Source organism: Oncorhynchus keta, chromosome 5, assembly GCF_023373465.1.
Source record: "Oncorhynchus keta strain PuntledgeMale-10-30-2019 chromosome 5, Oket_V2, whole genome shotgun sequence".
Classification (NCBI taxonomy): domain Eukaryota; kingdom Metazoa; phylum Chordata; class Actinopteri; order Salmoniformes; family Salmonidae; genus Oncorhynchus; species Oncorhynchus keta.
Genome location: NC_068425.1, coordinates 37,458,621 through 37,474,108, shown reverse-complemented (window position 1 = coordinate 37,474,108; position 15,488 = coordinate 37,458,621). Strand labels below are relative to the sequence as shown.

The following is a 15,488-nucleotide window of genomic DNA, read 5'->3' as shown; positions in this document are numbered from 1 at the left end:
TTTCTATAGTCAGTCAGTCCTCTACCTCTAATGTCCTGTTATGTTTCTATAGTCAGTCCTCTACCTCTAATGGTCCTGTTATGTTTCTATAGTCAGTCCTCTACCTCTAATGGTCCTGTTATGTTTCTATAGTCAGTCCTCTACCTCTAATGGTCCTGTTATGTTTCTATAGTCAGTCCTCTACCTCTAATGGTCCTGTTATGTTTCTATAGTCAGTCCTCTACCTCTAATGGTCCTGTTATGTTTCTATAGTCAGTCCTCTACCTCTAATGGTCCTGTTATGTTTCTATAGTCAGTCCTCTACCTCTAATGGTCCTGTTATGTTTCTATAGTCAGTCCTCTACCTCTAATGGTCCTGTTATGTTTCTATAGTCAGTCCTCTACCTAATGGTCCTGTTATGTTTCTATAGTCAGTCCTCTACCTCTAATGGTCCTGTTATGTTTCTATAGGTCCTGGTCCTGTTATGTTTCTATAGTCAGTCCTCTACCTCTAATGGTCCTGTTATGTTTCTATAGTCAGTCCTCTACCTCTAATGGTCCTGTTATGTTTCTATAGTCAGTCCTCTACCTCTAATGGTCCTGTTATGTTTCTATAGTCAGTCCTCTACCTCTAATGGTCCTGTTATGTTTCTATAGTCAGTCCTCTACCTCTAATGGTCCTGTTATGTTTCTATACCTCTAGTCAGTCCTCTACCTCTAATGGTCCTGTTATGTTTCTATAGTCAGTCCTCTACCTCCTAATGGTCCTGTTATGTTTCTATAGTCAGTCCTCTACCTCTAATGATCCTGTTATGTTTCTATAGTCAGTCCTCTACCTCTAATGGTCCTGTTATGTTTCTCGGTCTAAAATGTTGATTGCTGTGTTGTCACAGAACCTGCTCTCCGACATTAAAAAGAAGGAGTCTGAGCTGAACAACGTATCGAAAAATGCCCAACTTTACCAGCAGGCCGTCAAGGTAGGGGAATGAACACCGATCGGCACATCCACTCTGATTTACCTACGGCTCGGAGAAATGTAGACGGTTTGATGTACATTTAACATTTACATTTAAGTCATTTAGCAGACGCTCTTATCCAGAGCGACTTACAAATTGGTGCATTCACCTTATGACATCCAGTGGAACGGCCACTTTACAATAGTGCATCTAAATCTTTTAAGGGGGGAGAAGGATTACTTTATCCTAGACCATAACAACATTAGACCATAACAACATTAGACCATAACAACATTAGACCATAACAACATTAGACCATAACAGCATTAGACCATAACAACATTAGACCATAACAACATTAGACCATAACAACATTAGACCATAACAACATTAGACCATTGGACCATAACAACATTAGACCATTAGACCATAACAGCATTAGACCATAACAACATTAGACCATAACAACATTAGACCATAACAACATTAGACCATAACAACATTAGACCATTAGACCATAACAACATTAGACCATAACAACATTAGACCAAAACAACGTTAGACCATAACAACATTAGACCATTAGACCATTAGACCATAACAACATTAGACCATAACAACATTAGACCATTAGACCATAACAACATTAGACCATATAGATGTAACACGTTCTCTCATTTTTCTTCCTCTTCAATGAATAATTGATTTGACTAATTTGTGTTTTTGCAGGACTATGAGAATGATACTGAGAAGTTCAAGTCTATTCTGGACCTTGAAGACGGGCTGGTCCCGCAGACCTACAAGAGAAGCAGACTGGAGTCCCCTGCACTCAGGGTCAAGGAAGAGGTAAAAAGGACTGCAGCTGTGGCCCAAATGGAACCCATTTACCTATTTAGTGCACTACTTTTGGACTCTGGTCATAGGGCCCTGGTCAAAAGTAGTGTACTATGTAGGGAATAGGGTGCATGGGCCCTGGTCAAAAGTAGTGTACTATGTAGGGAATAGGGTGCATGGGCCCTGGTCAAAAGTAGTGTACTATGTAGGGAATAGGGTACATGGGCCCTGGTCAAAAGTAGTGCACTATATAGGGAATAGGGTACATGGGCCCTGGTCAAAAGTAGTGCACTATATAGGGTGCATGGGCAGTAGTCCACTGATATGGAATATTGTGTAATGTGAGAGTCGGCCCTTGACTGTAACCTCAATGCCTATTACACGTTGTAATGTGACACCTTTTGATACATATTCAGGAAGTCTTTTGTACGACATCTTCTAATGAACATTCTGAAAATCAAATCTAATCAAATGTTATGTCACATGTGCCAAGTACAACAGGTAGACCTTACAGTGAAATGTTTACTTTACAAGCCCTTAATGCAATGCCCAGAAAAATAAGTGTGAAGTAAAAATAAAGATATAATTAAAGAGCAGCAGTATAATAACAATAGCAAATGATGCCTCTGGTTTCATACATTTTCATAATTTCCTTGTTGACAGGAATCTGCCATTGAAGCTAAATTCACCGAAGTGAATGCAGTGAACAAGCAAAGGATGGCGAATCTGCAGTTTGCACAAGGCCTTATGAGTCAGGTGAGATGCTCCTGAATGTTCAACAATCAATGTGCCACATCTTTATATAGATCCAAAGTAGAATTTAAATGTCACATCATTCTAAATAAACATCATTGCCATTAACATCTAAAAACAATAACCCCAGCCTCCTCTCCCTCTCTCTCTCAGCAATCAGACGTGATCGTCAGCAACAATGTCCAACAAGTCAGATCTGCTGCTCCGGGAGAAGAATCCTGGAGGATCGAGAGTCAACTGAAAGACGAGATTCAGAGGAGGGAGCAGCTGGAGAAGGATCTAGAGAAAATCCAGACGGACATCTACATGTTGGAGGGCCAGAAGCCGGAGGACACCGTCGTCAAGAAGGAGATCATCAAGAAGGTTCCGGATCCGACTCTGGTCGACGAGGTCCACAATGTCCGTCAGAAACTGTCAGACGAAACCCGGGTCACCCGGGCCATGGACAACGAGCTGGAGGCGCTGAGGCTGAAGCTGCGCGGCATCGAAACAGAGATCAAAGAAGGAGCACAGCAGTACACCGTGAAGGAAGTGCTGCGTATCGAGAGGGACCGCGGCCAGGAGGAGGAGGTGAGGAGGCTCAGGGAGGAGCTGGAAGAACTGAGGAGGAGGAAGACCATCAAGGACAATGAGGTGATCCAGATCACCAAGCAGGTGACGCTCCTGGCACAGCAGAAGTCCAAGGAGCAGGAAGTGATCACAGAGGAGGAGGTGATTAAAGTGCAGAACGACCCGCAACTGGAGAACGAGTACCGCATCCTCTTGGACAGGAAGCAGAAGGAGCAGGAGGGCAGGAAGCAACTGGAGGACGAGCTGCGCTTCCTCCAGGACAAGCTCCGCAGGCTGGAGAAGGAGAAGTCCATGGCCGAGGAGAAGATCTCCATCAAGGAGGTGCTGAAGGTGGAGAAGGATATTGCCTTTGAGAGGGAGGTAGAGAATCTCAGGATGCAACATGAGGATGAGAAGGCCAAGCACCGGTCTTCCCAAAGGGAGCGCGCCGACCTCCAGAGGAAGATCTCCAGCCTAGAGGAAGAAAAGTCAAGGGTCATAGTTCAGGAGAAGGTGAGGGAGATCGTCAGGCCTGACCCCAAGGCTGAGGCTGAAGTGGCCAACCTACGCATGGAACTGGTGGAACACCAGAGGAGGTACAGAGACGCCGACCAGCAGCTGAAGTCCCACCAGGACGAGCTGAAGATGCTGAGAAACAGAGGTCCGCAGATCGAGATCAAGGAGATCATCAAGGAAGTCATCAAGTACAAGACGGACCCGCAGACCGAGAGGGAGTTGGAGAAACTCCGCAATGAGATTGTGGACAAGACGTACCAGACGGAGAAGTCAGAGATGGAGATCAGGCAGCTGAGGGACGAGATTCAGAGGTGGAAGGACACCAAGCCACAGGTGCAAATTAAAGAGGTGGTTAACGAGGTGCTGGAGTACAAAGAAAACCCCAAGACCAAGGAGGAGATTGAGATCCTGAAGAGGAAGCTGGCGGACGAGCAGAAGAAACGCCTGGACCTGGAGAGGGAGCGATCAGCTAATGAGGAGAAGATCCGGCTAAGGAAGATCGACCTGTCCCAGGTCAGGGAGAAGGTTGTCCAGCAGGAGGTGGTTAAGATGGAGGAGGACCCATTACTGAGGTCAGAGTGTAGCACCTTCACACAGAACATCAACAATGAACAGAGGCAGAGGGAGACCCTGAAAGAGGAGCTCTTCCAACTTCAGAGGCAGAAGGCCAACCTGGACGCACAGCTGGAGGAGCTGGAGCGAGAACGCCGAGCTCGGCGCGATGCAGAGCTGGAGATCCAGAGGCTGAGGGTCAGGTTGAACGAGATGGAGGTCAGGGACAAGGAGAACAGGGAGAGGGTCACAGTGAAACAGATGGTGGTTCTCCAGCAGGACCCCCAGCAAGAGAAAGAGCACTCCATCCTCAAGCTGCAGGTGGAGGAGGAGAGACACAAGCGCACCCTGCTGGAGAAGGAGCTGAACGTCCTGCTCGAGCAGCAGGTCACCCTGGAGAGGATGGTGGTGAAGGAGAAGGTTGTGCGCACCGAGACCATCCAGGTAGAGAAAGACCCGGAGGCTGAGCTGGAGATCGAGAAGATGACGAGGACGCTGGAACAGGAGAAGAGGAGGAGGCTCGAGCTGGACCAGGAGCTGGGCAGCCTCAAGTCCCGCCTGTCCGACATGGAGTTCACCAACACCAAGTCGTCCAAGGAGCTGGACTACATCCGCGACGAGAGCAGTCGCCTCCAGCAGGAGAACCAGAGGCTACAGAATGACATCCGCAGGCTGCAGTCCGAGATCCAGATCACCTCCACAGAGACCCGGAGCATCTCCAACTCGGCCCCCATGGAGAGCGGGAAGAACCTAGAGCTGAGGCTGGACTCACTGCAGAGGGAGCTGGCTGAACTGAAGGCCATCACCAGCCAGAAGGATGAGGAGATCGAGAAGCTACAGAAGAGCCTGTCGGCCATCCAGATCAAGAGGGAGCAGAGGGAGAGCCACCTGAGGAGATCCATTGTGGTCATCGACCCCGACTCGGGTAAGGAGATGAGGCCAGAGGAGGCCTACAAACTGGGGCTGATCGACTGGAAGATGTTTGTGAACCTCCAGAGCCAGGAGTGCGACTGGGAGGAGATCAGTGTCAAGGGCCCCAAGGGGGAGTCCTCTGTTCTCCACGACAGGAAGTCTGGGAAGAAGTTCTCCATTGAAGACGCCCTGAGGGCTGGGAACATCACCAACCGCCAGCTGCAGCAGTACCATGACAAGGAGATCACCATCCAGGAGTTCGGAGTCATGGTGTCGGGAAAGACCAAGTGAAAAAGAAACATCTGAACAAAACTACTTTTTTTTAAGTCTATGTTTCTGACGACCATGAGTTTGAAATGGGTGGCGTTTCTTGATTTTGGATTTCACTAGATTTGAATCTTCCAAAATGTTTTAATTCTGACGTACTTGATCTAACATTAAACAATATGTTAGTTTTATATGAATACTTCATTCCTCTCTCTCTCGCTCTCTCTCTCTCTCTCTCTCTCTCTACAATGCACTGTTATATTTATTTTCAAACACATAATACACTATAAATACACAAACTGGTGTTCTGGTTTTAAGTGAGGGTTGGTATGGCTGTGTTTATAGCCAGTCAAATGTTGTACAAGGGTTTTCTGTCTGTCTGTCCCTGGAATACGCTTGTTAAACTACTTACACTGGGTACAGGGCTAGAGGTAGTACTTTAAATATGTTTATTTTGAACGTGGGGTTGAATTTACATACACAAGGATATGAACGGATATGGGTAATGTCGGTCTGTGGTATTCTACTGTCAAACGGTCTCTCAGTTGTCCTGTTTTTACACGTCTTACATAAGAAATAAAACAGTCAAATGATAAAGGGTAGACTTGTGTGTTTCTTTAAAAAGTAGGCCAGTTTTAAAAGATATATTGCTTATAGATACGCAAGATAAATAATCCTTAGGCATATGTTCCATACATGAAGCTCGTATTTATTGAAAGAAATATTACTGTGCAGCTTTTCTTGAAAACCACCGTATTCCTGCTAATCTCAAGGACAGATCTGAACCAATCAGTTACAAACAAATTGCTGAAGATAAGAGGATATGTTTGTAATAGTGAATGAAAAGTCCTCCAACCAACCAAACCAACCAAAACCATCCACGGCTTTATCACAGTAGGCTACAGTAGACTACAATAAGATTAGGATACAGTAAGCTACAATAACATTAGGATACAGTAGGCTACAATAACATTAGGTTACAGTAGACTACAGTAGACTACAATAACATTAGGATACAGTAGGCTACAGTAGACTACAATAAGATTAGGATACAGTAGGCTACAATAACATTAGGCTACAATAACATTAGGATACAGTAGGCTACAGTAGACTACAATAACATTAGGATACAGTAGACTACAATAACATTAGGATACATTAGACTACAATAACATTATGATACAGTAGACTACAATAACATTAGGATACAGTAGGCTACAATAACATTAGGATACAGTAGACTACAATAACATTAGGATACAGCAGGCTACAATTACATTAGGATACAGTAGGCTACAGTAGACTACAATAAGATTAGGATACAGTAGGCTACAATAACATTAGGATACAGTAGACTACAATAACATTAGGATACAGTAGGCTACAATAACATTAGGTTACAGTAGACTACAATAACATTAGCATACAGTAGACTACAATAACATTAGGATACAGTAGGCTACAGTAGACTACAATAACATTAGGATACAGTAGACTACAATAACATTAGGATACAGTAGACTACAATAACATTAGGATACAGTAGACTACAATAACATTAGGATACAGTAGGCTACAATAACATTAGGATACAGTAGACTACAATAACATTAGGATACAGTAGACTACAATAACATTAGGATACAGTAGACTACAATAACATTAGGATACAGTAGACTACAATAACATTAGGATACAGCAGGCTACAATTACATTAGGATACAGTAGGCTACAGTAGACTACAATAAGATTATGATACAGTAGACTACAATAACATTAGGATACAGTAGACTACAATAACATTAGGATACAGCAGGCTACAATTACATTAGGATACAGTAGGCTACAATAACATTAGGATACAGTAGGCTACAATAACATTAGGTTACAGTAGACTACAATAACATTAGCATACAGTAGACTACAATAACATTAGGATACAGTAGGCTACAGTAGACTACAATAACATTAGGATACAGTAGACTACAATAACATTAGGATACAGTAGGCTACAATAACATTAGGAAACAGTAGTGTTTTTGCAATAACTGTAGTACAGTAGTAGTATTCACTTAGTGTTACATTACTGCTAGTATAACTATAGTATACACTGTAGTGCTTTTGCAATTACATTATTGTATACACTGTAGTGTTTTGCAACATTACTTAGTATACTATAGTATTCACTGTAACATTTTTGGGGCATTACTGTAGTATACAATAGTATTCACTTAGGATACAGTAGGCTGTAGTAACTATAGTATTCAGTAGGTTTTTGTAGGGCATTACTGTAGTATACAGTATTCACTGCAATAACATTAATGGGCATTACTGTAGGCTACTATAGTATTCACTGTCGTGTTTTTGTGGGCATTACTATACTGTAGTATTCACTGTTGTTTTTGTGGGCATTACTGTAGTATACTATAGTATTCACTGTCGTGTTTTTGTGGGCATTACTGTAGTCTTAACTCATGTGTTTTTGCAGACAACACTGTAGTATATTGTAGTAACACCTGCCGACTAGGGCTAAAATGGTACAGCTACCAGACTACCCCAATTACTGTTTAATGAGGGGAACACCTAACTAGAACATAATTCACTGTTACTGTTTAATGAGGAGAACACCTCAAATAGAACATAATATTCACTGTTACTGTTTAATGAGGAGAACATTAACTAGAACATAATATTCACTGTTACTGTTTAATGAGGGAACATTCACTGTAGAACATAATATACACCAGTTACTGTTTAATGAGGAGAACACCTCAACTAGAACATAATATACACCAGTTACTGTTTAATGAGGAGAACACCTCAACTAGAACATTATACACCAGTTACTGTTTAATGAGGAGATACTATAGAACATATATCACCAGTTACTGTTTAATGAGGGAACACCTAACTAGAACATAATATACACCAGTTACTGTTTAATGAGGAGAACACCTCAACCAGAACATAATATACACCAGTTACTGTTTAATGATACACCTCAACCAGAACATAATATACACCAGTTACTGTTTAATGAGGAGAACACCTCACTGAACATAATATACACCAGTTACTGTTTAATGAGGGCAGAACACCTACTGTAATATACACCAGTTACTGTTTTTGAGGAGAACACCTCAACTAGAACATAATATACACCAGTTACTGTTTAATGAGGAGAACACCTCAACTAGAACATAATATACACCAGTTACTGTTTAATGAGGAGAACACCTCAACTAGAACATAATATACACCAGTTACTGTTTAATGAGGAGAACACCTCAACCAGAACATAATATACACCAGTTACTGTTTAATGAGAACACCTCAACCAGAACACAATATACACCAGTTACTGTTTAATGAGAACACCTCAACTAGAACATAATATACACCAGTTACTGTTTAATGAGGAGAACACCTCAACTAGAACATAATATACACCAGTTACTGTTTAATGAGGAGAACACCTCAACTAGAACATAATATACACCAGTTACTGTTTAATGAGGAGAACACCTCAACCAGAACATAATATACACCAGTTACTGTTTAATGAGGAGAACACCTCAACTAGAACATAATATACACCAGTTACTGTTTAATGAGCAGAACACCTCAACCAGAACATAATATACACCAGTTACTGTTTAATGAGGAGAACACCTCAACTAGAACATAATATACACCAGTTACTGTTTAATGAGGAGAACACCTCAACTAGAACATAATATACACCAGTTACTGTTTAATGAGGAGAACACCTCAACTAGAACATAATATACACCAGTTACTGTTTAATGAGGAGAACACCTCAACTAGAACATAATATACACCAGTTACTGTTTAATGAGGAGAACACCTCAACTAGAACATAATATACACCAGTTACTGTTTAATGAGGAGAACACCTCAACTAGAACATAATATACACCAGTTACTGTTTAATGAGGAGAACACCTCAACTAGAACATAATATACACCAGTTACTGTTTAATGAGGAGAACACCTCAACTAGAACATAATATACACCAGTTACTGTTTAATGAGGAGAACACCTCAACTAGAACATAATATACACCAGTTACTGTTTAATGAGGAGAACACCTCAACTAGAACATAATATACACCAGTTACTGTTTAATGAGGAGAACACCTCAACTAGAACATAATATACACCAGTTACTGTTTAATGAGGAGAACACCTCAACCAGAACATAATATACACCAGTTACTGTTTAATGAGGAGAACACCTCAACTAGAACATAATATACACCAGTTACTGTTTAATGAGGAGAACACCTCAACTAGAACATAATATACACCAGTTACTGTTTAATGAGGAGAACACCTCAACTAGAACATAATATACACCAGTTACTGTTTAATGAGGAGAACACCTCAACCAGAACATAATATACACCAGTTACTGTTTAATGAGGAGAACACCTCAACCAGAACATAATATACACCAGTTACTGTTTAATGAGGAGAACACCTCAACCAGAACATAATATACACCAGTTACTGTTTAATGAGGAGAACACCTCAACTAGAACATAATATACACCAGTTACTGTTTAATGAGGAGAACACCTCAACTAGAACATAATATACACCAGTTACTGTTTAATGAGGAGAACACCTCAACTAGAACATAATATACACCAGTTACTGTTTAATGAGGAGAACACCTCAACCAGAACATAATATACACCAGTTACTGTTTAATGAGGAGAACACCTCAACTAGAACATAATATACACCAGTTACTGTTTAATGAGGAGAACACCTCAACTAGAACATAATATACACCAGTTACTGTTTAATGAGCAGAACACCTCAACCAGAACATAATATACACCAGTTACTGTTTAATGAGGAGAACACCTCAACTAGAACATAATATACACCAGTTACTGTTTAATGAGGAGAACACCTCAACTAGAACATAATATACACCAGTTACTGTTTAATGAGGAGAACACCTCAACTAGAACATAATATACACCAGTTACTGTTTAATGAGGAGAACACCTCAACCAGAACATAATATACACCAGTTCTGAGTAATGAGGAGAACACCTCAACCAGAACATAAGACATGGGTTGGTGACAGGCCACCTATTGAGTTGGGTCAACAGTTCTGAGTAATGCAACGGCCCAGACAACACCAGAAATATACAAAAAATGTATTACAACTGTCACTTCTAAACGTTCGACCGGTTCTGGTCCCATTAAAGGGAAACGGTACAGAATCAGATGTGAAGAACAAACCAAGTTGATTAAAGCTTCGAGGTTTTGCTTGTTTGACACAGATAATGGTTATTAACAAGAGGACTCTAAAATCACCTCTTAAGATCTGTTACTTCCACTAGATCGCTTTCTGAAGTACAACAGCGCTTCACAGAGATTAATTTGACCCATGATCACAAGAAGACCCAAAGAGGACTCTAAAATCACCTCTTAGACCTGTTAGATCACTTTCTGAAGTACAACAGCTCTTCACAGACATTCAGCTGACCCATGATCACAAGAAGACCCAAAGAGGACTCTAAAATCACCTCTTAGACCTGTTAGATCACTTTCTGAAGTACAACAGCTCTTCACAGACATTCAGCTGACCCATGATCACAAGAAGACCCAAAGAGGACTCTAAAATCACCTCTTAGACCTGTTAGATCACTTTCTGAAGTACAACAGCTCTTCACAGACATTCAGCTGACCCATGATCACAAGAAGACCCAAAGAGGACTCTAAAATCACCTCTTAGACCTGTTAGATCACTTTCTGAAGTACAACAGCTCTTCACAGACATTCAGCTGACCCATGATCACAAGAAGACCCAAAGAGGACTCTAAAATCACCTCTTAGACCTGTTAGATCACTTTCTGAAGTACAACAGCGCTTCACAGACATTCAGCTGACCCATGATCACAAGAAGACCCAAAGAGGACTCTAAAATCACCTCTTAGACCTGTTAGATCACTTTCTGAAGTACAACAGCGCGTCACAGACATTCAGCTGACCCAAGTTCACAAGAAGACCAATAAACTGTGACAGACAATACTGCTGATGGAAGGAAGGAAAGATCAAGTGAACCACTGCAGTTACATACACACTAGTTATTTTAGAAAAACACAATCATTTTCCTTTAAAAGAGGCCACTGCCAATAAACTGCCTGGATCTCAAACCAGCAAAAGCCTCTCCAAACAAACCAACTGAAAACAAACATGACTTTATCACAGTGGCTTTACATAATGACCATCTTGAATATTGTCACACATGAATAGACTCACTAATGATCAGACTCAACACACACCATTCAGAACAACCGACCCGGACCCACTAATGATCAACCTCAACACTCAGAACAACCGACCTGGACCCACTAATGATCAACCTCACCATTCAGAACAACCGACCCGGACCCACTAATGATCAACCTCAACACTCAGAACAACCGACCTGGACCCACTAATGATCAGAAACACACACCATTCAGAACAACCGACCTGGACCCACTAATGATCAACCTCAACACTCAGAACAACCGACCCGGACCCACTAATGATCAACCTCAACACACACCATTCAGAACAACCGACCCGGACCCACTAATGATCAACCTCAACACTCAGAACAACCGACCCGGACCCACTAATGATCAACCTCAACACTCAGAACAACCGACCCGGACCCACTAATGATCAACCTCAACACTCAGAACAACCGACCTGGACCCACTAATGATCAACCTCAACACACAGAACAACCGACCTGGACCCACTAATGATCAACCTCAACACACACCATTCAGAACAACCGACCCAGACCCACTAATGATCAACCTCAACACTCAGAACAACCGACCTGGACCCACTAATGATCAACCTCAACACACACCATTCAGAACAACCGACCCGGACCCACTAATGATCAAACTCAACACTCAGAACAACCGACCCGGACCCACTAATGATCAACCTCAACACTCAGAACAACCGACCCGTTGTAAGTGCTACAGCATTCTATTCTGCCCTACCAAGCAAAAAGGCAGTAACTGCTCGTTTGGGTTCGAAAAATGAGTTAATGTCATTTTTTTCTACATTAAATACATGCGTCATCATGTGGACAAGTACCTCTCCATTGTATTGTGTTTTGTAGAAAATAAGGGGTCATGTTAACAGTAACTGTATAAAGGTACTGTGAAACCTTCATTTAACCAGAGACAATAGGGCTGTGGTCCTTCTGTAGCTCAGTTGGTAGAGCATGGCGCTTGTAACGCCAGGGTAGTGGGTTCGATCCCCGGGACCACCCATACGTAGAATGTGTGCACACATGACTGTAAGTCGCTTTGGATAAAAGCGTCTGCTAAATGGCATATATTATTATTATTATAAAAGGGGATAGGGTGCCATTTGGGACAACACCTCGGACCCAGTGGACTGGACAGACCGTCCCCATGGGGCTTATGATAGGAAATACACACAAATATAATTAGAACAATTAATCCTGGGATTTTGATGAAATTACTAAATCCGGTCTAGACAGATAATGTAATCTTGTGTTATGTAAGAAACACAATTCATCAATTTGTTAAAAATGGGTGCCTCACAAATGGCAACCTACCCCCTACATAACACACTACTTCAGACCAGCTACTTATGGGCCCTTGTCTAAAGTAGTGCACTATATATGGAATAGGGTGCCATTTGTGATGCAAACTCAGGCCTAAGAGATGTCTTATCCAGAAATACCTTATGTCATCTGATTTAAATTCAGAGTCTGTGTTTATTGCATTGTCAGGATAATGTTGTGAGGAAATGATTTCACCACTATGAGGATTTCTATTTTCAATCTGCTTTTATGAATTAAACCCTTGAATGAAATATTCCTCTTGTTCCGGGCTTCTATTCCGGAACATGCCAAATGTTCCATGGTCAGATGTCATTCGGGGAAAACAAAGGAGTTTAGAAGGTGTTCGATTTAATAAAACACTCATTAGGATAATGATTTAATAAGCATTGTTTTGGTTTAACTAGATTAGTAAAAACCTGGGCTGTTTGTAACACAGGTGATTTACAGTCAAATATGAACAACTGTGGCTGTCTTTATACCACCTTATTGTAGGCCCTATTGTGAGGTGAGGGTTTACAGTAAAGAGAGAAACACACCTTATTGTAAGCCCTATTGTGAGGTGAGGGTTTACAGTAAAGAGAGAAACTCACCTTATTGTAAGCCCTATTGTGAGGTGAGGGTTTACAGTAAAGAGAGAAACTCACCTTATTGTAAGCCCTATTGTGAGGTGAGGGTTTACAGTAAAGAGAGAAACTCACTGTATTGTAGACCCTATTGTGAGGTGAGGGTTTACAGTAAAGAGAGAAACACACCTTATTGTAAGCCCTATTGTGAGGTGAGGGTTTACAGTAAAGAGAGAAACTCACCTTATTGTAAGCCCTATTGTGAGGTGAGGGTTTACAGTAAAGAGAGAAACTCACTGTATTGTATTGTGAGAGATCAAAGTCATAAAAACATTTATTCTGTGGCGCGTGGGTCAAAGGTTAAATAGGCACACTGTAAAAAAAAAGGTGAATTGGTGACAACATGTTACATAGCAAACAGACACACCTATCCTTCATAAAGACTTCTAGAAACAGATGTATCGTTGTATAGGCCTACAGACAGAAGGGGTTGTCTGGGTCTGTGAATATGACCTTCATCTCATCCATTCATGTTACATAGCAAACAGACACACCTATCCTTCATAAAGACTTCTAGAAACAGATGTATCGTTGTATAGGCCTACAGACAGAAGGGGTTGTCTGGGTCTGTGAATATGACCTTCATCTCATCCATTCATGTTACATAGCAATCAGACACACCTATCCTTCATAAAGACTTCTAGAAACAGATGTATCGTTGTATAGGCCTACAGACAGAAGGGGTTGTCTGGGTCTGTGAATATGACCTTCATCTCATCCATTCATGTTACATAGCAATCAGACACACCTATCCTTCATAAAGACTTCTAGAAACAGATGTATCGTTGTATAGGCCTACAGACAGAAGGGGTTGTCTGGGTCTGTGAATATGACCTTCATCTCATCCATTCATGTTACATAGCAATCAGACACACCTATCCTTCATAAAGACTTCTAGAAACAGATGTATCGTTGTATAGGCCTACAGACAGAAGGGGTTGTCTGGGTCTGTGAATATGACCTTCATCTCATCCATTCATGTTACATAGCAAACAGACACACCTATCCTTCATAAAGACTTCTAGAAACAGATGTATCGTTGTATAGGCCTACAGACAGAAGGGGTTGTCTGGGTCTGTGAATATGACCTTCATCTCATCCATTCATGTTACATAGCAAACAGACACACCTATCCTTCATAAAGACTCCTAGAAACAGATGTATCGCTGTATAGGCCTACAGACAGAAGGGGTTGTCTGGGTCTGTGAATATGACCTTCATCTCATCCGTTCATGTTACATAGCAATCAGACACACCTATCCTTCATAAAGACTTCTAGAAACAGATGTATCGTTGTATAGGCCTACAGACAGAAGGGGTTGTCTGGGTCTGTGAATATGACCTTCATCTCATCCATTCATGTTACATAGCAATCAGACACACCTATCCTTCATAAAGACTTCTAGAAACAGATGTATCGTTGTATAGGCCTACAGACAGAAGGGGTTGTCTGGGTCTGTGAATATGACCTTCATCTCATCCATTCATGTTACATAGCAATCAGACACACCTATCCTTCATAAAGACTTCTAGAAACAGATGTATCGTTGTATAGGCCTACAGACAGAAGGGGTTGTCTGGGTCTGTGAATATGACCTTCATCTCATCCATTCATGTTACATAGCAAACAGACACACCTATCCTTCATAAAGACTTCTAGAAACAGATGTATCGTTGTATAGGCCTACAGACAGAAGGGGTTGTCTGGGTCTGTGAATATGACCTTCATCTCATCCATTCATGTTACATAGCAAACAGACACACCTATCCTTCATAAAGACTTCTAGAAACAGATGTATCGTTGTATAGGCCTACAGACAGAAGGGGTTGTCTGGGTCTGTGAATATGACCTTCATCTCATCCATTCATGTTACATAGCAAACAGACACACCTATCCT

General features: G+C 41.6%; 1 protein-coding gene and 2 long non-coding RNA genes across 51 annotated transcripts; 1 reads left to right on the top strand and 2 right to left on the bottom strand.

Moving 5' to 3' along the window:
* Positions 1-17: 17 nt before the first annotated feature.
* Positions 18-953, bottom strand: LOC127930294 (uncharacterized). Of its 5 annotated transcripts, none has more exons than XR_008137796.1 (3): positions 816-953; positions 489-648; positions 18-384 (listed from the first exon to the last, which is right to left on the bottom strand). It is a non-coding gene; the product is annotated as an uncharacterized LOC127930294 (long non-coding RNA). The 5 variants fall into 5 exon arrangements; XR_008137798.1 differs by having other exon boundaries at positions 489-608; XR_008137794.1 differs by having other exon boundaries at positions 776-839.
* Positions 791-5,915, top strand: LOC127930293 (periplakin-like). Its single transcript, XM_052519844.1, has 4 exons — positions 791-956; positions 1,665-1,781; positions 2,433-2,525; positions 2,676-5,915. Exons 1-4 carry the CDS (start codon positions 849-851, stop codon positions 5,340-5,342), a joined length of 2,985 nt encoding a protein of 994 aa, XP_052375804.1. The 5' UTR covers positions 791-848; the 3' UTR covers positions 5,343-5,915.
* A 1,806-nt stretch (positions 5,916-7,721) lies between these two features.
* LOC127930292 (uncharacterized) lies at positions 7,722-13,223 on the bottom strand. 45 transcript variants are annotated; one of them, XR_008137784.1, is made up of 8 exons: positions 12,128-13,223; positions 11,863-12,084; positions 10,167-11,729; positions 9,726-10,068; positions 8,942-9,578; positions 8,697-8,892; positions 8,556-8,650; positions 7,722-7,901 (listed from the first exon to the last, which is right to left on the bottom strand). It is a non-coding gene; the product is annotated as an uncharacterized LOC127930292 (long non-coding RNA). The 45 variants fall into 45 exon arrangements; XR_008137762.1 differs by having other exon boundaries at positions 8,942-9,676; positions 9,775-10,068; XR_008137792.1 differs by having other exon boundaries at positions 8,942-9,627; positions 9,775-10,068.
* Between the last annotated feature and the right edge of the window lie 2,265 nt (positions 13,224-15,488).